This window comes from Miscanthus floridulus, chromosome 3 (assembly GCF_019320115.1).
Source record: "Miscanthus floridulus cultivar M001 chromosome 3, ASM1932011v1, whole genome shotgun sequence".
In the NCBI taxonomy this organism is placed as follows: domain Eukaryota; kingdom Viridiplantae; phylum Streptophyta; class Magnoliopsida; order Poales; family Poaceae; genus Miscanthus; species Miscanthus floridulus.
The window spans coordinates 125,887,611-125,911,117 of record NC_089582.1 but is presented as its reverse complement, the minus strand read 5'-3'; the positions used below and the strand labels follow the sequence as shown (position 1 = coordinate 125,911,117).

At 43.4% G+C, this 23,507-nt stretch overlaps 2 protein-coding genes across 2 annotated transcripts; one reads left to right on the top strand and one right to left on the bottom strand.

The window, feature by feature from the left end:
• The first annotated feature begins 3,693 nt into the window (after nucleotides 1-3,693).
• On the top strand, nucleotides 3,694-13,084 carry LOC136542358 (pre-mRNA-splicing factor ATP-dependent RNA helicase DEAH7-like). Its single transcript, XM_066534749.1, has 16 exons — nucleotides 3,694-4,044; nucleotides 4,154-4,295; nucleotides 4,460-4,675; nucleotides 4,818-4,888; nucleotides 5,015-5,279; nucleotides 5,368-5,547; nucleotides 5,675-5,805; nucleotides 6,329-6,426; nucleotides 6,823-6,928; nucleotides 8,038-8,215; nucleotides 9,005-9,234; nucleotides 9,316-9,495; nucleotides 10,297-10,545; nucleotides 10,868-10,929; nucleotides 11,041-11,193; nucleotides 11,284-13,084. The coding sequence occupies exons 1-16, from the start codon at nucleotides 4,039-4,041 to the stop codon at nucleotides 12,878-12,880; spliced, it is 3,864 nt and encodes a 1,287-aa protein (XP_066390846.1). The 5' UTR covers nucleotides 3,694-4,038; the 3' UTR covers nucleotides 12,881-13,084.
• An 881-nt stretch (nucleotides 13,085-13,965) lies between these two features.
• LOC136542365 (transcription factor GTE9-like) lies at nucleotides 13,966-23,132 on the bottom strand. Its single transcript, XM_066534756.1, has 3 exons — nucleotides 22,793-23,132; nucleotides 14,650-14,771; nucleotides 13,966-14,562 (listed from the first exon to the last, which is right to left on the bottom strand). The coding sequence occupies exons 1-3, from the start codon at nucleotides 23,007-23,009 to the stop codon at nucleotides 14,293-14,295; spliced, it is 609 nt and encodes a 202-aa protein (XP_066390853.1). The 5' UTR covers nucleotides 23,010-23,132; the 3' UTR covers nucleotides 13,966-14,292.
• Between the last annotated feature and the right edge of the window lie 375 nt (nucleotides 23,133-23,507).

Here is a 23,507-nt window from a genome sequence, read left to right as displayed (position 1 = left end):
AAAATAGGAACAACCACCGTGGCCTTAATCACCACAGAACAGTTGGCAAAAAAATAGAATCTAACAGCCTCTGATCATTGCCTGAGTTATGGACATAGCAGAGAGATGTAAAACGAAGGAAGAATCATCATAGCTCATGAGCATCGCCTTATTAGTTATGAAAAAGAAGGAGGAGATGTAGAGCATGGAAAGATAGGCCATGATCATTGCATCAAACACTACAATAATCATCACTGTAGTAGCCCATTCCCTCAAAGTAAAACGTAGCAGGAAGAGAAAAGTGTATCCATCATTGAAGGTGACCAAAATGAAAACACTGAAGCAGAAACCACCAGGACTACAGGGTAGAAGGTCACATTCTCAGATGTATGGCACAATAATTGGCCGCTCTCAAAATCCAACAGCCACAGCCTACAAAACGCAAAACAATCGTTAGTAGCATGCAGATTGGTAAGACAAGGAGACAACAATAGATCTAGGCTGAAAATGACCTTGCCTTGCTCATTTGTCTCCTCTGACCAAGATTCCCAGCTCCAAATGTCACATGCAGCGAAAAATCATGCAAGAGGAGAGTTAAAGAGAGGTAAAACAAGGGAGGGGACTGGGAGCGAACGTGCGAGCGAACAACACGAGGAAACAGTGGAGCCGTGTAGACCACCTGCACCAGCCCCTGCGGAGGAGCCACGGCCACTGACGGCGGCCTGCTACAACGCCGCTGTCGTGCACACAGCCGTTTCGGGGGCACAGACACCGGGTGAGCTCGAGCCGGTGCGCTCGCACAGGGTGGCGTCACCTACATGGCCGCACGCAGCAGGGATCCACCGGCGCTGGCAGCCGACGGATGCCGCGGCACCGCATGCCGGGGTTGCGGTCGGCGGAGGCGCGGTGAGACGGCGGTGAGGCGGAGAAGACGCAGGCCCCCCGACGCGTGGAGATGGCAACGGATCCCGCCTCCGCCGGGAGCTGAGCAAGGCGACAGCGGACGGGCCCCACAGTACGGTGACCGCGGAACCTAGGGTTTGAGCTTGCCCGCGGCCGTCCTGTCGCGGCAGGGCCCGCGCGCCGCGCTGGGGCATGACCGGTCTGCCTCCACCGCCGCCTCAGCCGGCCGCACAGAACCCTAGGTCGGCATCGCGGAAGCACCGGGCGCCAGCCACCCAGGCCGATGTGTCGCCCAGGACGGCTGCCGCGAGGGCCGACGCAGGGCGCCACGGTGACCCGCTGCACCGGCGCAGCACCCCGGCAAGTGCCGCCGTCGCCCCGCCCTTGCGGCGCGAGGAGGGAGGGGCGAGGAGGAGGAGGAGGAGGGTGGGCGCCGCCGCGCCGAGGGCCGGCCGCCGCCGAGATGGGCAGGGAGAGGGAGGGAGAGAGGAAGGGACGACGGGGCGGAAGCGGCGGAGGCGCGGGTAGCGTGAGGAAGGGGCGCGGCCTCGGGAGAGACCGAGAGAGGGAGACGAAGGAAGAGTTTTTTTTTCGATCTAGGATGAGGAGGGGGAGAGACGGAGATATTTTTGCGGAGGGGGCGGCGAACTGTAGCGGGCGGTGGAGCGAATACGGAGCATCGATCGGGAATCGAACGGCTGAAGGATTTTAGGGCGACGTGGCGCAGCTCTCTGTCGGGCGTGCACCTCCGGCTTGTATAGGTAAATATAGGCTCCATCTGAGTTTAGCTTCTGCACGTCTGACTCCGGCCTTTTTCCAATAATATGGTTGGTCTTCTGTTTTGCTAACTGACCCCTCTCAAATAGTTTCAATAATTCTTGAGTTTGAGTATTGATGATAAAAAGCTAGATCAGCCATAGAGCGTCTTCTTTCTCCCTCACGAACTTTTCCTCTCATTCCACTGGTGCCACATCAGGATAACGTGCTTTTAGGACTCAGGTGTCAGGTGTCTAGGGAAGGATGAAATTTGCACCAACAACTCCAGATCTTGTATTAAACTGTTCTAAGCATCTCCAACAGTAGCTATAAATAATCTATTAGTAAAAAGTTCATGAGGAATTCCAAATGTCAGACTTTTTCATCTACTGCTTTCGACCAAGAATATTAGTTGCCCTAAGCCAAAATATTCTAAATTTGATCAAATTTATAAATAAAATATTAATTTGTACCACATTAAGCCCGGTTTGACATAGTAAATATCGTTACTATTTTCTACGATTTAAGCTTAAAATGGTTTGAACATCAATATTTTATAGGAAGAAGGGAGTAACATTTTTCTGTTTGAAATATAATTATACCCCTCTGTTCTAAATCATAAATTGCTTTGATTTTTTTTGTACATCCATTTTGCTTTGCATCTAGATATAACAATATGTCTAGATACATAATAAGATGATGAATAAAAAAATCAAAGTAACTTATAATTTAGAACGGATGAATGAGTAGTTCTGTAGCCAACAAATTTCACTGACACTCGCCACCAACAAAATTCATTACACTCGCTTGGCTGATGGTAGCCGTGCCTAGTGGTGCAGGACGATCATTAATTCAGCAAAGTGATTTTTATAGAATTATTAGAGATGCTTTTATAAATATGCATAGATGTTGATTGTTATTCCATAAAATAGAGTTATGATCCAATTTTGAGCGTCAGTTTTTTTATTCTGGCATGCTGAACTGTTTTATGTATATATATACTAGATAAATGTCCGTGTATTGCACCGACGCACGGATTTTTTTTTGACACCTACTGTGATGGATTTATAGAAAATAATAAAAATCATGTCAGCTGCGGACACATGGATCTATTTTTCTTATTGGAACATGATAGGATGTTGGATGCGTAAGCTATGAGTGAAGGATGATTTTTATCGGACGCGGACACATGAGCAAGGATTGAGAGCTGGTATCGTCACGTGATGATGATGTTACGGTCTTTTCAGGTGTAGAGGAGAAATAAGATGTTTTTTTAGGTTCCATTAACAGGGATGTCTGAACGTGACTAAAAATACAACAAGAGAGTCTTAAAACTGATAACTATAAATGTCTAAATTGAATTACTTATATATGTATTGTTAACAACCACGTGATATTAGACATGAATTTTTAGCAAATTAGGGGAATATATTGTACGTTGAAAATCTAACAACTACTTAAGCAGTGCTGCGGCCGTCCGGCGGTAGAAACAATAAAATATGTCACCCGGTGACAGCACCTACTAATATTACTGCTTGTGTTCAGCGTGTACCCATTAGATAAATCCTGTTCGTTTGGACTGCTGGTTATAAGAAGTCTGCTCTACTGAAAAAAAGTTTCTAGTCTAGTTCAAAAAACCCGATTTAGGGGGTGTTTGGTTCCATGGACTAAATTTTAGTCCATATCACATCGGACATTCGGATGCTATTTAGGAGAACTAAATATGAGTTAATTATAAAACTAATTACATAGATAGAGACTAATTTATGAGATGAATTTATTAAGCCTAATTAATCCACCATTAGCATATATTTACTGTAGCACCACATTATCAAATCATGGACTAATTAGGCTTAAAAAATTCGTCTCGCAAATTAGCCATAATCTGTGTAATTAGTTATTTTTTTCATCTATATTTAATACTTCATACATGTGTTCAAATATTCGATGGGACAGGAGTAAAATTTTTCAATAAAAAACAAACACCCCCTTATAAACCCGTCGGCGTCCCTCCCTCTAGGCTCTAGACTAGAGTCTCTACCGACATGACTAACCTACTTCAAACAGGGCCTTCGCTTACCCTGCGCGGCTTTGACAATTTGCACCCTGACCCCGCCTGTTCCACGACAAAAATTCTCAATCCCCACTCCGGCACTCCCCTCCAATCTCCTCCAGATTCGGGAGCCCAAATTCGACTGACGCGCCGCCTCGCCTGGCTTCGCTCGACGCCATCGCCACCTCCCGCCGGATGCCGCTCGCGCGCTGACCGAACCCTAGCCCGCCGCCGCCGCCGCCGCAGCAGCAGGAGGTTCGGCCCTCGCCCTCTACCTCCCGAGCTGCCGATCCGAGGTTACTTAGTGTTGGTCCACGAACTCCGAGCGCTCCCCGGCGACCATCACCATGGAGGTAACTGCGGGGACGCTAACCTGAGCTAATTCGTGTTCGTTTCGAGTCCTTAGGTTGTTTGTGCTTACGCCGATATTGCTTCCGTGTTTGCTTCGTTTCCGTCGTGCAGGGGAACGGGAACGGGAACGGGGAGGTTGACCTGGACGCGACGATGACCACCCTAGGCCCGGAGGACGACACATCTCAGGGGCTAATTCTGACGAACAAGCAGCGGGTCATGTACCGGCCGCCGGCAGGGAAGTCTGTCCTAGGTATATACTTATTATGTGCCTGTGCAGTGTTTGTGTGGTGCGTTTACTGAATGTGCTTTGCTTTACCCTGATTAATACATTCGCAGACTTGTGAACTGATTAGTGATTACTGTTTGGCCTTCACATGGCTCTAGTTAGCTAATTCTTGGTCTGTTCTTCGGCAGGTCTTGACACCCTTGCTGACAAGAAACGGGCAGCAGGAGGCGGCAGTGTGTTTAAGCCACCCCCTCCCAAGGTAGCTGTTGCTGCAGGTTCCATCGATGAAGATGAGAAGCCAGGAGCTACAGAGAATGATGCGGCGAGCCTCTCCACGGCGATTCGCAGTAACTCATCACGCCGCTATCGAGGAAGCGGTTCTGATGATAAAACATCTTTGAATGGTGCGTCATTTTCTTTGAGCTAAATACATGAGCTGCATAAATTAGCTAATGTATATGCTCTTCTAGTGCTATGGTTTTATGGTAATTCATTTCCACTCATTTTTAAGTTGTAACTAAATCTCTCTCTCTCTCTCTGTTTCAGAACCAACAGTCACTGATAAAGATGAAAGGGCCCCAACACCCAGCCATCGGGATGAACCCCACCGGCAAGAGGTCTTAATTACATGGAAACTTTCAATATACAGTCCCACCTGCTTCTTTTGGAAATTACATCAATGCTTTACATTAGTTTTACTAGACCTTACTAACAAGTCAATTTCTATGCCTGTTAATTTACAGACCCACATCTCTGGAAGCTCTCAAGGTTCTCGTCCTCATGGCACTCCTCGTGGTTATGATTATTATGATGATAGAGGATCCTGTGATAAACATGGTGATCATGAGAGATCTGCATCCATTGGCTATAGTAGTAGTGGAAGGCGAAGATACCATGATGATAGAGAATCTCATACTAGGCGTGATGAGCGTGGGAGGTCTATATCGATTGAATATACTAACAAGAGAAGTCGACATGAGCATAGCTCAAGAAGCTCAAGAACACCTGGTACTTGTTTAGCTTGGCATTCTTTATTACTCTTCTCATTGAATTGACATTTTACTGATAGGAGTATGATTGCCATTGCAAATATTAGCAAGATCTGATTGGGATGATGGACGCTGGGAATGGGAAGATGCACCTCGTCGAGATTACCGTGATAATCGTCCTGGCTCCCGAAGACAGTCTTCAACACGATCTCCTATGCTTGCTGCTGCATCCCCAGATGCACGCTTGGTGTCTCCTTGGTTAGGCGGGAATACACCACGTTCAGCAGGTAAAGCATGTTGAGACAGGACTTTCGGTAAAACTGCTTTGTTTTTGTGTAGTAAATATACTCTGTTGACATCTCAGTAACCCAACTAAATCATGAAACTAATATCCTCTGTGTTCTTAATGTCCAGCGTCCCCGTGGGATAACGTATCCCCTTCACCTGCTCCAATACGTGCTTCTGGTTCCTCAAAAGGGTCTTCTTATTCACATTCCAGTGGAAGATCGCACCAGCTTACCTTTACATCGACAACTAGTTCTAATGTAAGCTGGAATTCAATTTTCTGCAGCATACTTATTTCACGCTATCAAATGTAAGTTTGAATCATATTTTGTACATCATAATTTAATTAACCACGAGCTTTTGTTCAGATTAACACGTCTTCTTTTGCATGTAATTTAATTAATCAGCACGGTGCACCTCATCGCCCACCTTTTGCATGTCTTCTTTCTCTAGGTTGATTTATGCTTAAATGTAACTGTGCAGTCATGGTTTCTATGTCATTCAATAGGCATGTTAGTTACTGACTAAACAGTTTTCACAAATATATAGCTTATAGCCTGTTAGGTTACTAGTTCTCTTTTTATGGATTAATCTTTGTTTTTAGGTATACTCAATCAACATTGTGAAGTTTTATCATGCCCGAGTCCAAGTTAATTTAGTGATAGCAACCTGTTGAGTTGATCTTTGAATGCCATGTTTCTTTAGTTCGTCTTTTTGTTTTTATTTCCTCAACATGTTGTTATCATAAGGTACAAGTCTATAACGGCTACCTTGTTATCCCAGGTCATCGATGCTGATAGAAGCCCCTCAAATCCTGATAGGAACTATGAGATAACCGAGGAAATGATGCAAGAGATGGACTACAATGCTGACCGTGCATGGTAATTTTCCTTACAAACCTTGTTTAGTTTTTTTAATTACAGAAGGACAATATTACTGTTGCTTTATGATATTTGTTGGCATTGCAAACATATAAGCAAAAGCTTTCTGTTCCTGCAATGTCTGCTCCTTTTATTTTGTATTAACTACTGAGCTATCTGCTACTTTGGCAAAGTAAACTTTTTATACTTACTATTACTAGTTTATATATTGAAATCCCATGTGTGAATATTTTCTACTTGTATTTACTATTTAGCACAATTTCATACACCATAGCGCACTTTCTTTAGTGTTCTAGTGAAGGGAAATGAATATGATGACTCAACACTCTTTACTCATGGAAGATACAATATTAAATATAGTTAACTACTTAGTTCTAACCTTTACAAATTCTTCAGGTATGACTGTGAAGAACACACCACCATGTTCGATGGTGATAATTCTATGTATCACGGAGATGATAATTCCTACAAAAAGAAGGAAGCAGAGATGCCGAAGAAGCTGGTAGGTTCCTTATTTGTGTACCTATATTTTACTACGAAGTCCCAAATACTCCATCACAACCTTCATAGTTCTGTTTCTTTAATCTTTATTATGGGTCAGACATAGTACTGTGAGCACATATAACTATGAAGCTGTGATCATCGATTAAAAAACAATGATGTCGTGCTTCTAACAAGAGTTGGGCCTACCGAACTTTGGTATCACATTTCATGTAAGCACCTGATGGTCAACTAGTGAAATGCCTGCAAGAAGTGAAAGTAGGACACGATAATACAACAGCAATTAGACGCATGCTTTGATTGCCTTGATCTTATTCTTTGACTTCCTATCGTCCAGCAACATATCAGATTTTACCTCTATTAAATTTGTGATCCTGACGAGATGTATAGCATGTATAGTGCACCATCACAAAGGAAGTTGTATTAATCTTTTGGTATGGTTTATAATTTTCATATAAGTTCTTTTCAGTATAGTCAAACTGTGTGTGCTGAAATTATATGCCAATAACTCAACATTTTTCAATAATCTCAATTAGTTTCTAGTAAACTTTGTACTCCCTCGAGTACACATTACTTTTCACTTATTAAGTTTGAATGTTTGGAAGTGATATGAGTAGATTTGTCTTGAGAAATAGTTTGATAAAAGTATACATTTCCTATGTTCTGTGGTTATAATATAATGAAAAGTACTAGTCAAAGTTTGAAATAATTGACTTCAGACAACATCAAAATGTCACTTATTTGTGAGTTTGTGACTGGAGGGAGTAGTTTGTACTCCCTCCGTTCCTTAATATAAGCCATATAGATTTCTAAAGAAAATTCCAAAATATAGGTACGTATCAGCTTCCACGCCGATTAGTTTGGAAACCTTCCCACCGTACATAGCACATGCCCCAACCAATCCCTTAGATTTATGAAGCAATGTGATTGGGAGAGAGAAGATGGCCTGATTTTCCTTTTTTTCTCGGTCTCACATCCTTCCTCAAGTCGTGCGTTAATATTGGTGCTAAAAACTATATGGCTTATATTAAGGAACGGAGGGAGTAATATTTTCTGTAGCCTTAGCTTTTGCAGTACTCTGGTTTTGACATCTATTTCTCTTGGTTGCAGACTCGTAGAGATGGTAGCCTGATGACCCTTGCTCAAAGCAAAAAGCTGTCACAGATGACTGCTGATAATGCTCAGTGGGAGGATAGACAATTGTTGAGATCCGGAGCTGTTAAAGGAACAGAAGTGCAAACTGAATTTGATGATGAGGAGGAACGGAAAGTAATACTTCTTGTTCATGGTATGTTCTTTGCCTATCACATCTTCCTTCTATTTGCACTTGCAGTTTCATACCTGTGATTCAATAAGCTTCGAAAATCACACATACATCTTAGGAGTCATCCCTCTGTTTCTCATGTAAAGTTTTATAAGGAATATAAAGCATTTCTTGTGAAGCGAACAGGCCTGCTACCTGACTGATTAGTGATTAGCAGGGCTCAAGTAGCACACCAGGTCCTAGGTTCGTTTCCCTATGGAAGTGAATTTTAGGCAGGCCTGGGTTAAACAAAAACACCCCTCGCCAGCTGTGATCCTGTGTTATACGTGTAACCACATGAGTCGTTTTCAGTGAGATGCAAAGATGCATGTGGGCACTCGGTGGCACGTCCAGGGCAGCCGGCCTTTGGGGTGTTTCTCGGCTTGCGCGTGCTTCTTCTCAAGTGCGATGCAGTGGGAGCAGTCTTTCTCCCACCGGCCGAGTTTTTTTTTAACATTTCTTGTGAAAATCATTAAGTATTTTGGTGATGGGATATCAACAGCACAATGGTTTTAACTGATCTGATCTTTAGATCTGTTTGTATTACTGAGTTATTTGGCTCGACGGCTAGTAGACGATGGCTGTTCCTTGTAATCCACACTAATCTGGGGCCCTCTATGTTTCCTTTGTGTAATTATTTGTACATAACACTGCATTAAGATACTATAATGTGTGTGGCCATATTATTCTTTTACTTGTTGCAAGTCTTTCTGCTTTTCTACAGCAGTTCGATGCAGTTGAATCTGACAAGTTAATTGCCTTATTTTTTGGCAGACACAAAGCCTCCATTCCTGGATGGGAGAGTTGTATTCACAAAACAAGCAGAACCTGTAATGCCTCTGAAGGACCCAACATCTGATATGGCTATTATTGCACGCAAAGGTTCTAGTCTGGTTAGGGAAATCCGTGAAAAGCAAAGCATGAACAAATCAAGGCAACGATTTTGGGAGCTTGCTGGATCTAAGCTTGGAAATATCTTGGGTGTTGAGAAAACAGCTGAACAGGTACTTATGTCCACTTGTATTTATGTGTTTTAAGAAAGACAATTCCTTGTCGTTGTTTCCTACTCACCTTTGAAAAATCAGGTTGATGCAGATACTGCTGTTGTTGGTGACCAAGGTGAGATTAATTTTAAAGAAGAAGCAAAGTTTTCACAACATTTGAGGGATAAGGCAGAAGCTGTCAGTGATTTTGCAAAATCAAAATCCCTTTCTCAACAAAGACAGTATCTTCCCATATTTACTGTCCGGGATGATCTGCTACAGGTTTGTACATTTATTACGAGTTTTTTAGTTCTGTCATGATTTTTATCTTACTTTCCTCTATTTCATGGAATTTATTATACCTGAAAGCTGTTGGTAACTACTGTATACTGTACATTTCAAAAAAAAAAAATCGACCTGTGGGGGGTAAGATAGCCCCCGGGCATTGCATTAAGAAGACCTTCTCACGCAGGTTGAGAGACCCCCGAATCCCTGCCCCACCCATACATAGCGGCATCATAGCCCATGTGAGAACAACCACAACCGAGGCTTTTGGACAGACGAGGGGATTTTGTAACCCCATCGTGAAATTCGCTTCCATGGGGGGTCAAACCCAGGACCTAGAAGTGCTACTCAAGCCACCTAACCAACTCTACCAGAGGCCCTTTCGCGTATACATGTTTCAACATCCAAAAGGATTGGAACGTTGGGCTATGGCTTTGATGGATGAAGAAACACCTATGCGCAAGGAGAAAGGGCAAGATGCAGATCATTGCCCTTTCATTTAAACAACTTTCACAATTTTATATTGAATGGCCTGTGGAATTCCTTGTGTATACATAATGCTTGAGTCCTCCCTCCATTCCAAATTATAAGACGTTTTGGCTTTTCTAGATACATAACTTTTGCAACGCATTTAGATATACGCTATGTCTAGATACATTGTAAAAACAATGTATCTATAAAAGCCAAAACGTCTTATAATTTGGAACAGAGGGAGTAGTTTTAGCTTTTGTATATTTAGTTTCAAGTGATCGCAAAGCCAATTTGGTCATAACCTGATCTTATATTATTATTGAGCAGATTGTGCGTGAAAATCAAGTAGTTGTGGTTGTTGGTGAAACTGGTTCTGGGAAGACTACTCAACTGACTCAGTATCTGCACGAGGGTGGATATACTACCACAGGAGTTGTTGGCTGTACCCAACCAAGGCGTGTGGCTGCCATGAGTGTTGCTAAGCGAGTCAGTGAGGAAATGGAGACTGATCTGGGAGATAAAGTTGGATATGCCATACGGTTTGAGGATGTCACTGGTCCAAACACTATAATAAAGGTAAACTACTTGTGACTTGTTTACAGGGTAAAATTCAAGCACCTTCAGATCTTTTTTCCTTCTATAATGTCAGGCTTTAGTATAGATAATATAGACCACATGTGTTTCCTCTCAGTTATAGCCTATAGGAAGGTTTATATTTAGCCCAAATAACATGTCTTGTAGCCTAATAACTATTGTTTGTGATCATGTCAGACTGATTGGCTGAAACTTGGTGCAGATTTACATTGTCAAATTTACTTACCTTTGGTCAAGTTTAGTTGCTTAGCATGAAGTTCCTGTCTTCCTGACAGTAACAAAATTATTTGTGGGTTGTTTGCAGTATATGACAGATGGAGTGCTTCTCCGTGAAACCTTGAAAGATGCTGACCTCGACAAATATCGGTATGTTGATAACTTGTCCCTACCTTTAGTATTTTTTATAACTTGGGATGTACCTCAGATGGTCTGAGTATGGCTTGCCATACTAAAGTTTTTTACCCCATTCTTTTGCAGTGTTATTGTCATGGATGAAGCACATGAAAGATCACTCAATACTGATGTTTTGTTTGGTATACTGAAGAAGGTTGTTGCACGTAGACGGGATTTTAAACTAATCGTCACATCTGCAACCCTAAATGCAGACAAATTCTCCAAGTTCTTTGGAGGGTAAGAAAACCTTATAGGTACCTTTACTCCAAGTAAAATCTGCGCCTTACTTATCTCTGCAAGCCTAGTAACTGCTATCTTTGTTTGCAGTGTGCCTGTATTCCATATTCCCGGCCGGACATTCCCAGTTAACATTATGTTCAGCAAAACACCATGTGAGGACTACGTGGAAGCGGCAGTGAAGCAGGCCATGACTATCCACATAACCAGTGGCCCTGGTGATATCCTAATCTTCATGACTGGGCAGGAAGAAATCGAGGCTACCTGCTATGCGCTTGCTGAACGTATGGAACAGTTAATATCATCATCCACCAAGACTGTGCCCAAGCTAGAGATTCTGCCCATCTACTCACAGTTGCCTGCTGACTTGCAAGCCAAGATTTTTCAGAAGGCTGAAGAGGGTGCTCGCAAGTGCATTGTTGCTACCAATATTGCTGAGACCTCATTAACAGTCGATGGTATCTTCTATGTCATTGATACCGGGTATGGGAAGATGAAGGTGTACAACCCACGGATGGGTATGGATGCCCTTCAGGTTTTCCCCGTCAGCCGGGCAGCTGCAGACCAGCGTGCAGGTCGGGCAGGAAGAACTGGCCCTGGCACATGCTACAGGCTGTTCACAGAATCAGCCTACCAGAATGAGATGCTCCCTAACCCTGTGCCAGAGATCCAAAGGACCAACCTGGGGAATGTGGTGCTTTTACTGAAATCCCTCAGAGTTGAAAACTTGCTTGACTTTGACTTTATGGACCCACCGCCCCAGGAGAATATCCTCAACTCAATGTACCAACTCTGGGTGTTAGGTGCATTGAACAATGTTGGTGGCCTTACAGAAATTGGCTGGAAGATGGTGGAGTTCCCGTTGGATCCAACTCTGGCAAAAATGCTTCTTATGGGGGAGCAGCTAGAGTGCCTTGATGAGGTGCTGACCATTGTATCCATGCTATCAGTGCCCTCAGTCTTCTTCCGGCCAAAAGACCGAGCAGAGGAGAGTGATGCAGCAAGGGAGAAGTTCTTTGTCCCAGAGTCTGACCACCTGACACTCCTGAACGTATATCTTCAGTGGAAGTCTAATCAGTATCGAGGCGACTGGTGCAACGACCACTTCCTCCATGTCAAGGGTCTCCGCAAGGCTCGTGAAGTGAGATCTCAGCTGCTGGACATACTGAAAACCCTGAAGATCCCCCTGACATCATGCCATATGGAATGGGACGTGGTGAGGAAAGCCATCTGCTCTGCGTACTTCCACAACTCTGCCCGGTTGAAGGGTATTGGGGAGTACGTCAACTGCCGGAATGGGATGCCGTGCCACCTGCACCCCAGCAGTGCGCTATATGGCCTTGGCTACACTCCTGACTACGTCGTCTACCACGAGCTTGTCCTGACCACCAAGGAGTACATGCAGTGTGTCACTGCAGTTGATCCACAATGGCTAGCGGAGATGGGCCCCATGTTCTTCTCTGTGAAAGAGACAGACACCTCACTTCTGGACCACAAGAAGAGGCAGAAGGAAGAGAAGACGGCGATGGAGGAGGAGATGGAGAAGCTGAGGCAGGAGCAAGCCGAGGCTGCGCGCATGGAGAAGGAGAAGGAGCGGAAGAAGAGAGCTAAGCAGCAGCAACAGGTTGCTATGCCAGGCCTGAAGAAGGGCGCGACTTATCTGAGGCCCAGGAAGATGGGTTTGTAGATAAGACCTGATAAAACTTTAACAGTCTCCGGTGATTTTGTTACTAGGCTGAGGGAACTTGTAACGTAGCCTGCACAAGCAGCATGTAAGAACAACACGTGTATGTGAATGTATGTATACAGCGTCGACATGTGAAGAAAACAAGAGAGAGAATCGGACCTAGATTTTGCATCAATTGATTTTGGCAGATGTAGCTTTTAAAACTATGCTGTATATTTGATATGGCCTCTTAATTTTTTGAAACAAGTATGGCCTCTTAATGGATAAGATGATTCTCTCCTAAAACGGACGGCGATAATTTTTTTTTGAAGGTGATAAAAAAATTGATATCAATTGCTATACGGACGGTGGATAAGATGATTCCCCTCCTAAAACGGGCGGTGAAAAAATATTGCTAAAACCTAAAACAGACGATGAAAAATATCAAATGCTACAACGGACGTTGCTAAAACGGAAAAACGGACGGTGATAAAAAAAAGACGGTGAAAAAAATTAAATTGATATCAATTGCTAAAACGGACGGAAAAAGGGATAAAAAAAGTTATCCTGGTGCCTGCTGGGAAAAAAGAACTCATCTGTGGATTCGAGCCCAGTTCTCTACGGCCACAACATAGAATTCTAACCACTAAACTACAACCACTTTGTTAAATACTTTCGTGCTATTATTTTCATCAATTATGCTACTCATTTCAATCAATTACTTCAGCAACCACTTATTTTAAGTTCACATAAATGTATATACGGCAATATTTAGATGATTCCCTTCCCATACTCGGGCAAGGTGATTTTGTTACTAGGCTGAGGGAACTTGTAACGTAGCCTGCACAAGCACCATGTAAGAACAACACGTGTATGTGAATGTATACAGCGTCGACATGTGAAGAAAAGAAAAGAGAGAGAGAGAATCGGACCTAGATTTTGCATCAATTGATTTTGGCAGATTCACAAAACATCTGCGTCCATTGCTTACGCACTAAAAAAAAGTAACTTCGAAAGGGTGCTCCACCAGCTCCTGACTGCTTCTGCGCCAAGAGCCGGAGCCTGCGAAACGGGCCTTAAAAAAAGCAGCATGAATGGCAAACATCTTTCTGTAACCATATATAACTACAATATACATTGATATGTCACTATTCTTTTTTTTGTATTTTTTTTACAGAAGGTCCAGTTTAAATAGACCTGGAACATCTACAACATACATTAGCACATCTCCACATGACAACCACAAAACTGGCAGCAATGCCCAATTATTGTACTCCAACATACGCTAGACATTCTGGTGCAGCTAGGTTAGATGACACAGCAGACAACATGCATGAAGTCAAACTTCTTTTACTCCACTTATGAGGTTGCATAGTGCCACAGTGGTGGAATAGGTTACATAGCACGCACATAATCATAGAATGAGAGGTACACTATTGACAGCAGCTGATCTCTCCTTCCTCGACATCAGCATTCTGGGAGGTTGACACGCTGTCCTCCATTTCATGTTCGACCTCTTCCTCGATATCTTTCTTCATGAATAGGCCAAGTGCCTCCAGTGGGCTCCCTAAGCCCTGTGTCAACTCAATCCCATGGACAAAGTCTACGATTAATTTGCTTGGAGGATTCAGTTGCCACTTTTGGCACAAGTTCTCCAGGTCCTTCAGAAAGTCGCTGTTGTCAATATCAACGGTCTTCTTCATCTACACGCAAGGAGAACAGCGTGAATAACCATAACGGGGCATCAAGCATAGCATTTTTCAGGTAAGAAAATGGTGAGCAGGAAGTACCATGTGCAGTGCCAGCCGTGCAGCTTTTCTTTCCTGCTCGCGCTTCCTCCTCATCTCTTCCTCTAGTTTTAATTGTGCAGCAGCTTCAGCAGCCTTTACCTGGGCCTCAATTCTTGCTTTCTCTGAAATTTAAAAATGAAGCCATGTAAGGTCAACATTCACAGGACAGTGTGGACATAACTCTTGCCAAAATAGTTACAGAGTAGAGAAGTAACTAGCATAACTAAAGCTGATAGATAAATAGTGAAATAAATAAACACAGGAGTGAGAAAAAACAGAAATGGCTCTATACACATATGTAACATACTCCAATAAACCCCTTAAAATGCATGGTGTGCTTCACTGAGTTTGGAGAGGCATAAACTATGCCCGGGACTTTGGGAAGAAATCAACTAGCTGGAGCTACTGAAGGCATAAGGAAAAGGTAAAAACTAAAAACATGCTGGTCCAAATTCATGTAGTAACAATAACAAGCATCACACCAAATATAAGGTCAGCTAATAGTTTAAGGGATCAGGAGTCATGTTGATCAGCACATGACCTATGATCAAAATTGAAATTTCTTAAAAATCAATTTGAAAGCTTGGAGTTTGCCAGAGTATTTTTTAAAATGAAGTTTGCTGGCATATATGGTATAACGAATTGTCATGACCAGGAAATGGCAAGGATTGAAAGAGAGCAATAAAAGTCTATTATTCTTTGCTTCCTTTGGTAAGGATCAGTTGTTGCTACTTGTCATAACTCATAACGAATGTTCATATAGCTGCCCTGACCTGCATCAGGCCACCATCTTGAATTTACACAAATACAGTTAACAAGGCGTCTTAGCAGGCCTAGGACCATGAGGCTTGACACCTGTCTTTATTTAGACTGACACGTGTAACCTCCATGACTCACCATTACAAAAGGAAAATCTTCATGTCCAGGCAAGAAAGAGAGATCTTAGAACTGAAAGGTTTCAGGCTTATGTTGTCCTGACGTGGAAAATGAGACGGCATTGGCCTCACATGTCATGCTTCTCTCTTCTCTCTCTTTCACTATGACCCACCCTACCATTTCTTTCTTCTCCCTTCTTCCTTCCCACAGTACCACTTTGTGGGCCTCCATGGCAACAGATGGATGTCTGTCTGCTCAAGCACCAAATCATGCATCAGAGCGGGAAAGCGAGTAGGCAACGCTCCAGATCTGGCAGCGTGGTGAATGTGGAACAGACAGCTATTTGCAATGCGATTACGCGAGTGTGAAGGATGGGATAGACATGATGGGTAGCGACCAGGGGGGTACTTGGGGCAGCAACAAACCCGAGTAAGTGTGAAAGAGACAATAGAGAGAATAAATATAGGAACAGTAAGTGTTATCATAGCCACACACAATGTGGCCATGCCAGCGAAACAACTCCAAAACCAGCTTTGGGGGCCATTTAGATGAATATTGAATAATCAGATGACAGATACCTAGTTTATACTCAAAGGGATTAAGCCACATCATTTTACCATGTCAGAAAATCGCCTCCAAAACCAACCTTGAGGTCCTTCAGATAGTATTGGGGATATTCGAGTGCCTGATAATACCTGAGGTTATACTCGAAAGGGGTAAGTAGACGAACCTTAATACCTGCCAGGTCTAATGTCTTGTTGTTCACTTGTAAGCTACCAAACTTACTTCAGACAAGGTTTAATCGTTCTACTCGATAGCAAAAGAGACCACCTGTTGAGCAAAGGCATCAAACAAGGTCACATGACTGATCGCTGGTTAGATGGCAATACCATGGCAGAGGTGGCTCCCAACCTGTTCAGGACAGTCTCGAAACGAACAGCCAAGAGGCGAACTGTCCAAAATAGAAGATGGGTCAGAGATATAAATGGGGCTCTTACAGTACAAGTTTGGGTTGAATATCTTCAGGTTTGGGACTTGGTGGAAGGTACAGTCTTGCAACAAGATGTACCTGACCAGTTTAAGTGGAAATTGACCCCGTCAGGCTCATACAGCAGCAAATCCGCTTATTCTGCCTTCTTCGTCGGAACAATCAAGTTCAGTCTTTGGAGAAGAATTTGGAAGAGTTGGCCCCCCCTGCGTTGCAAATTCTTCATTTGGTTGGTGGTTCATAACCGGTGTTGGACGGCCGGCCGCTTAGCAAAACGGGGTCTGCCACACCCGGAGGTCTGCCCCCTTTGTGATCAGGCTGAGGAAACAATCAGTCACCTTTTGGTTGGCTGTGTGTTTGCTCGCCAAGTCTGGGTTTCGATCTTTCAGCTCTTGAGCATAGTACAATTAACATCTGATCTTTCAGTGGGTCGTTTCTCTGGATGGTGGAGAAAAGTTATCAGAGCTGTACCAAAAGAAGTGCGTAAGGGCCTGAACTCCTTAATAATCTTGGTGGCATGGGAGATCTGGAAACACCAAAATGATTGCGTGTTTGAGAATTCGAGACCGAGTCTTCAGGTGGTGCTGAGGGCTGTGAGCATGGAGGGTGGTCTCCGGTGTTCAGCAGGGCTTCAAAGCTCCAAGAGCTCATGCCCAGGTTGCTGGCCATTGGTGCTTAGGCCCTTTGGTCAATGGTCGTTTTTTTCTTGTTCTTTGTGGCGAGTTTCTAGATTAGTTCGTGAGGTGTGATGTGTGTGTTGGTTCTTTGTACTCGGGTTTGGGTCCTACTGGACTCGTGTACTGTTTTTTCTACCTTAACGAAATGACGCGCAGCTCTTCTGCGTAGTTCGAGAAAAAAAAACAAGGTCACATGAGCACAAGTTTCATCAAATTCATGATCACTCTCTCTAAAAACCCCATGTGCAAGCCTTGTAACACCCAACAGTGTCATAAAATCATATCGACCTACTTACACGTGATGGGAGAAACACATGCAAGGTTCCTTAGCAGCAGCAACATTAGAAGCAGCAAGCTTTGAAACAGAGGCTCCTTGAGATGTGGTCTAAGAAATTATAAGGAAGGAAAGAGTAACCATGAGTCCTAAGTCCTAACTGACCAGCATAAGCATAATGGTGCAGTTTTGAGACAGAAGCGCCTTGAGAGTTAGGAGTAGTAGGCTAGTAGGAGTAGGAACATGACATCACATCACAAAAGGTAAAAAGCATAAGTGAAGAAACAGACGATAAAGGACTACAGGAAAGAGAAGATGAAGAATGGCTCATGACAAGGAGACGTACAAGTCAGAGTAAAAAATTGTGGGAATCATGATCCACAATGGTGCAAATAGAATGGATGAGCTGCATAGCAAGTACAGGCACAAGAAAAAGAGAGGCCAAAAACATACTACATTGAGCATCTACCAAGGACAGACAATTTTTCACAAACTCAGTGAAATGAGGAAGTCGTAGAGGTGAGAGCATCTCTAGCATCACAACTTTAAAGGCAAAACACACAAGTGCGCACCATGACCAATAAAGACAAAGCTATGGCACATGACGGACAGTTACCCAGATAACTCCTGAAGAAAGGCACTATTTAAGAAGGGGTGCGCCACTCACTTCATGGAATCTGGAGCTTGTAGTGGAACGGGTAATCTATATCTATGTCTATATCTACATCCACATATCTAATAAAAACAAATCTCACTAGCTTTCTATCTCACCACACAAGCTATTCACCTCATCCCCCACTAAATGCCATATCATTTTCCCACTAGCTTTCAATCTCAACATACAAGCTATCCACGTCATCCCCACTAAGAGCAACTCCAGCAGGAGTCCGCAAATCAGGGCCCCAACTTTTGATTTGAGGACTCCCCAAATCAAGGCCCCTACTTTTGATTTGAGGGCTCCCCCTACTATTGAGGGTTTTTTTTGCATCTACTCTAGCAGCCCTCAATCCATTCCAGTAGACACTGGCATATGGAAACCACTCGTCCTTCGGCCATATCCACCATGGGTACGAGAGAGGAGGGAGGGAGGGAGGAGCACCGGAGATGGCATGCTGAGGGCAAGGAGCATCGAAGACTGCACGGGGAGGGGAGCCACGGCGGGGTCAACTGCCTCCGGCGATGGGACAAGCAACGGGAGGCGAGCCGCGCTAGGCCGGGCTTCACCGGGGGAGTCGCCCAGGGGGAGGGGAATAGGGCGGCAGAGCGAGAGTCAGGACAAAAAGAGACACCGGAAAAAAAATCCTAAGTAGGGAGCTCCTATGCACCCTGGGAGATGAGGCTGAGAGAAGAGATTTGGAGGCCTCCATAAAGTAGGGACTTGAGTTGGGAGTTAGGGCCCTGTTGCTCTGGCACCAAAATAGAAGCCCTGTTTAGGGTCCCTGTTGGAGATGCTATAAACACCACATCTCCCATTACCTTTCAATCTCTTCATGCAAGCTATCCATGTCATCCTCCATATGTGTTACTATTTTCAATCTATCAAAAAATATAAGGCACACAAATAATGCTATTTGTTTTGTTGTTCCATCAATTTATAGTTTGATCTAATATTTTATTATTTTTTGTTGGATTCTTTCATTACCTTTCCCAATTTTGACCAGAACCGATACAATAACATGGGTCCAACTCATACATGCAATAGCTTTAGTTCTAAGGAAGTCTCGTAAACAAGCGAGGTATCCTTCTAGTTTTCCAAATTGTCGCCTCATGCAATACCACATATGATTTGTTATGATGTGGAGAGAGGGATGTGAGATAAACATAAACATGTCGTTCCACGAAGCAACAACTTGATAAGTTAAATTTTATGACTATGGGATTACTCCAGCATCATTGTACCAATTGTCATTAAAATGCCACACACAACATTTCTTTTTCTCTGCACAAATTAAGGGATCGCACAGTACTCCCTCCGTCCAGGAAAGTGCAATTCTAGCATAGTACCGAGTCAAATAATTTTGAGTTTGACCAAGTTTATACAAAAGTATCAATATTTTATTTTATGATACCCAATACGTGTCATTAGATTTATCATTAACTATATTTTCATAGTATACATATTTGTGTTGTCAATGTTGATATTTTTTTCTATAATCTCGGTCAAATTTTAGAAAGTTTGACCAAGGATAGAGCTAGAATTGCATCCTTTTCTGGATAGAGGTAGTACAATATTACATGCCAATATGGCATGGTTGCCCTGAAGATGGCACAATTCATGAAGAAGTGGTAAAATGGCAGTGCACTAGCTAACCAGAACATGATAGGCAAGACTGGATGAAGGTTGGTCATCCATTGCGATACTCCAATTGGGGTGACAATCACTGTTGTGTGCTTTCATCACGAAGTTCAACATTACAAGGTACCTACATTTGTTCGCTTAGTTGGTGATAACCACCAAACAAGTTGACAGGTCTATCCATTCTGACAAAGGCATATGAAGAATTGAATGATTCTAAAAGTTCATAGACACAATCAGTGCCTATGAACACAATCATATGTACTGCCTATGAACACAATCATATGTACTCTAGCAATACATGTAGGATCACCCATTCAACCCCTCTTGCAGCTTGCTTTATTCTCATCAAGTTCTGTTCGTGTTTCTTACAGTAGATATGGAGCTACAAATCTATAATCGAGGATCTTTTCTGATCTTTGTACTCTGGTTTCAATGATCAATCTACTTACAACAACGACGACGATAATAACAACATAGTCTTTCAGTCCCAAGCAAGTTGGGGTAGGCTAGATTTAAAACCCACTAAGAGCCCCAAGTTATGGTTCAGGCACTTCAATAGCTGCTTTCCAAGTACTCTTATTCAAACATAGATCTCTAGGTATATCCCAAGCTTTCAAATATCTTTTTATTGCCTCCTCCCATGTCAATTTCGGCCTTCCTCTACCTCTCATATTATTAGCTTGGCTTAGGACTCTACAATGCACTGGTGTCTCTGGAGATCTCCTTTGGACATGGCCAAACCACAACAACCGATGTTGGACAAGCTTTTCTTCAATTGGTGCTACCTCTAGGCGATCACGTATATCATTATTCTGAACTCGATCCATTCTTGTGTGACTGCAAATCCATCACAACATACGCATTTCTGCAACACTCAGTTGTTGAACATGTCGAATCTTTGTAGATCAACATTCTGCTCCATACAACATAGCCGGTCTAATCGCCGTTCTATAGAACTTGCCTTTTAACTTTTGTGGTACCCTCTTATCACAGAGAATGCCAGAAGCTTGTCGCCACTTGATCCACCCTGCTTTGATTCTATGGCTAACGTCCGCATCTGTAGCATCGATCTCAGATACCGAAAGGTATCCTTCTTAAGCACTACTTGACCTTCCAAACTCACATCTCCCTCATCCTGTACAACTCCACCAAAGTCGCATCTCATGTATTCGGTTTTAGTTCTACTCAATCTAAAACCTTTAGACTCAAGAGTCTACCGTCATAACTCTAGTTTCCTATTTACTCCCGCGTCCACTAACACTACATCATCAGCGAACAACATACACCAAGGGATATCCCCTTGTATGTTCCTGGTAACCTCATCCATTACCAAGGCAAAGAGATACGGGTTTAAGGCTGACCCTTGATGAAGTCCAATTTTAATCAAGAAATAACCTATGTTACCATCGTTTGTTCGAACACCAGTCAAAACATTGTTGTACATGTCATTGATGAGGGTCACGTACTTTGATGGGACTTTATGTTTGTCCAAAGACCACCACATAACATTTCTTGGTATCTTGTCATAAGCCTTCTCCAAGTCAATGAAAACCAAGTGGAGGTCATTCTTCTGCTCTCTAAACCGCTCCATAACCTGTCTTATTAAGAAGATTGCTTTTGTGGTTGACCTTCCGAGCATGAAACCAAATTGGTTTGTTGATATCTACGTCGTTCCTCGCAGGCGCTGCTCGATGACTCTTCCATAACTTCATAGTGTGGCTTATCAACTTAATTCCCGATAATTAGTACAACTTTAGATATCTCCCTTGTTCTTGTAGATTGGTACCAATACGCTTCTTCTCCACTCCTCAGACATTTTGTTCGATCGAAAGATATTGTTGAACATCTTGGTTAGCCATACTATAGCTATATATCCTCGAGACATCTCCACACCTTGATTGGGATACCATCAAGGCCCATCGCTTTGCCCTCTTTCATCTTTTTCAAGGCTTTTCTGACCTTCGATTCTTGAATCCTTCGCACAAAGTGCCTATTAGTGTCATCAAACGAGTCGTCCAGCTGAACGGTGGTGTTCTCGTTCTCACCATTGAACAATTTATCAAAATACTCTTACCATCTATGTCTGATCTCATCCTCCTTCACTAAGAGCTGCTCCCTCTCATCCTTTATGCACTTGACTTGGTTGAAGAATGATCAATCTACTTGAATTCTCAAAGAAAAAAAGAAGAGGTACTAGCATGAGAGCGTTCAGGCAGCTATTGGCTCACCTAGAGATAGCAATGGGCCGCGTTTCCCGATTCCTTGTGGAGGATTCCTCTATTATAGCAAGGCTAATAATACAGCCTTCAGCTCACTGTATGGATCCTTACAACCCATTTATTAGCCAACTCATATAGTAGTTGGTTTACTTATAGTCCATCCCTTCCTCTCAAAAGTTTCTTGGTTCCTGTGCTTCAGCTGGCTGCAAACCGACAGCCCACCTTTCTTCTCTCTCCTCCTTTTTCCCCTCCACCTCAGCCTTCTATTATACTTGCTCTTAGGGGATGGGGATGGTTGTAATTTCATCCCCACGGGGATATTAACAGGGAGAAAGTTTCCCTCGTCGGGTATCATGGAGACAGGGACGGTTCCCTATTCGCCGTCCCCATTCCCCACGTAGTATGTAATTTATATGAATTGGCCCAAGTAAACATCTAAAGTGTTATGTGAATTTGTCCTAAGCTAACATGGAAAGCCCACTAACTAATACTCCCTCCGTCCAAGAAAGAATTAACTTTTAGAACAGTGCTACGCTAAATTATGTCAAGTTTGACCAAATATATATAAAAAATACTAATATTTATCGCACTAAATAGGTAACATTAGATTCATGAAACATATTTTCATAATACACTTATTAGGCGTCATAAACATTAATATATTTACCTATATATTTGATCAAATTTTAGGCACAAAAACTAAGAATGCATCTAAAATTGAATTTTTTTGGGGACGGAGGTACTAGGCCCATCCAGCCACTAAGCCCTAACAAGCTAACTGCTACCCTTCGAGTAGGTACCAAAGCTCACCAATTTGACCAAAAATTCCAAAATAACACATGCCGCCGCCACCGGAATGATTGTCGCTCGCAGATAGGTGCAACTTCCTGCCAATCTGCCCCTCTCGCAATCCCACCGCTTGAATCTCATAGGTTCCTCCTAGATCCACCCCTCGCCTTGCATCTTCTCGGCGTAGAGGCACTAGAGCACGGGGGGCGCTGGGGTGGTGGCACGCGGTTGCATCCATGTCGTCATCAAGCTGAAGACCGTCCCATTCAATTGCAACAAATCCATGGAGGGTGACGATGGGCTTCCAAGCTAGCGGGTTGCTACTTGGCTGCCCACTGCGCGGCTTGGGTGCCGATGAAAGGTGAACTCCTGGCCTCCTAAGTTGATTGAGTGTTTCATAGTCACGGGGACAGGGACCCTGTCGAGCACAGAATAATCGGGCGGGAGCGAGGATAGGGAGGGAACGTCTCCTACCAGCTTTAACGGGGACAGGGACAGGGAAATTTTACCCCCGCAGGGACGAGGATGGTGACTCATTCCCCGACGGGGAATTCCTTGTTGCCATCTCTAGGTTCACCAAAGTCAACAAGCACAAGATCATCGCATATAAAAGATAGCATCTTGGCTACTCAAAACGGTAGAAATGATTGTCTGAGGTCATTAACTATCTAAGGTGCAGCAACAGCACCAATCAAGCAAGGCACTATTCCTGACGGTGAATGAGCAACAAAGAATA

Excerpts from the sequence above, each read along its gene's own strand:
- LOC136542358 (XM_066534749.1), top strand. Across the intron at positions 4,676-4,817 it reads TGATAAAACATCTTTGAATG|AACCAACAGTCACTGATAAA; the intron begins GTGCGTCATTTT and ends TCTCTGTTTCAG. Across the intron at positions 10,930-11,040 it reads GCTGACCTCGACAAATATCG|TGTTATTGTCATGGATGAAG; the intron begins GTATGTTGATAA and ends ATTCTTTTGCAG.
- LOC136542365 (XM_066534756.1), bottom strand. The coding sequence starts at position 23,009 with ATGGATGCAACCGCGTGCCACCACCCCAGCGCCCCCCGTGCTCTAGTG. Across the intron at positions 14,772-22,792 it reads TGGAATTTTTGGTCAAATTG|AGAAAGCAAGAATTGAGGCC; the intron begins GTGAGCTTTGGT and ends TTTAAATTTCAG. Across the intron at positions 14,563-14,649 it reads CACGGCTGGCACTGCACATG|ATGAAGAAGACCGTTGATAT; the intron begins GTACTTCCTGCT and ends CCTTGCGTGTAG.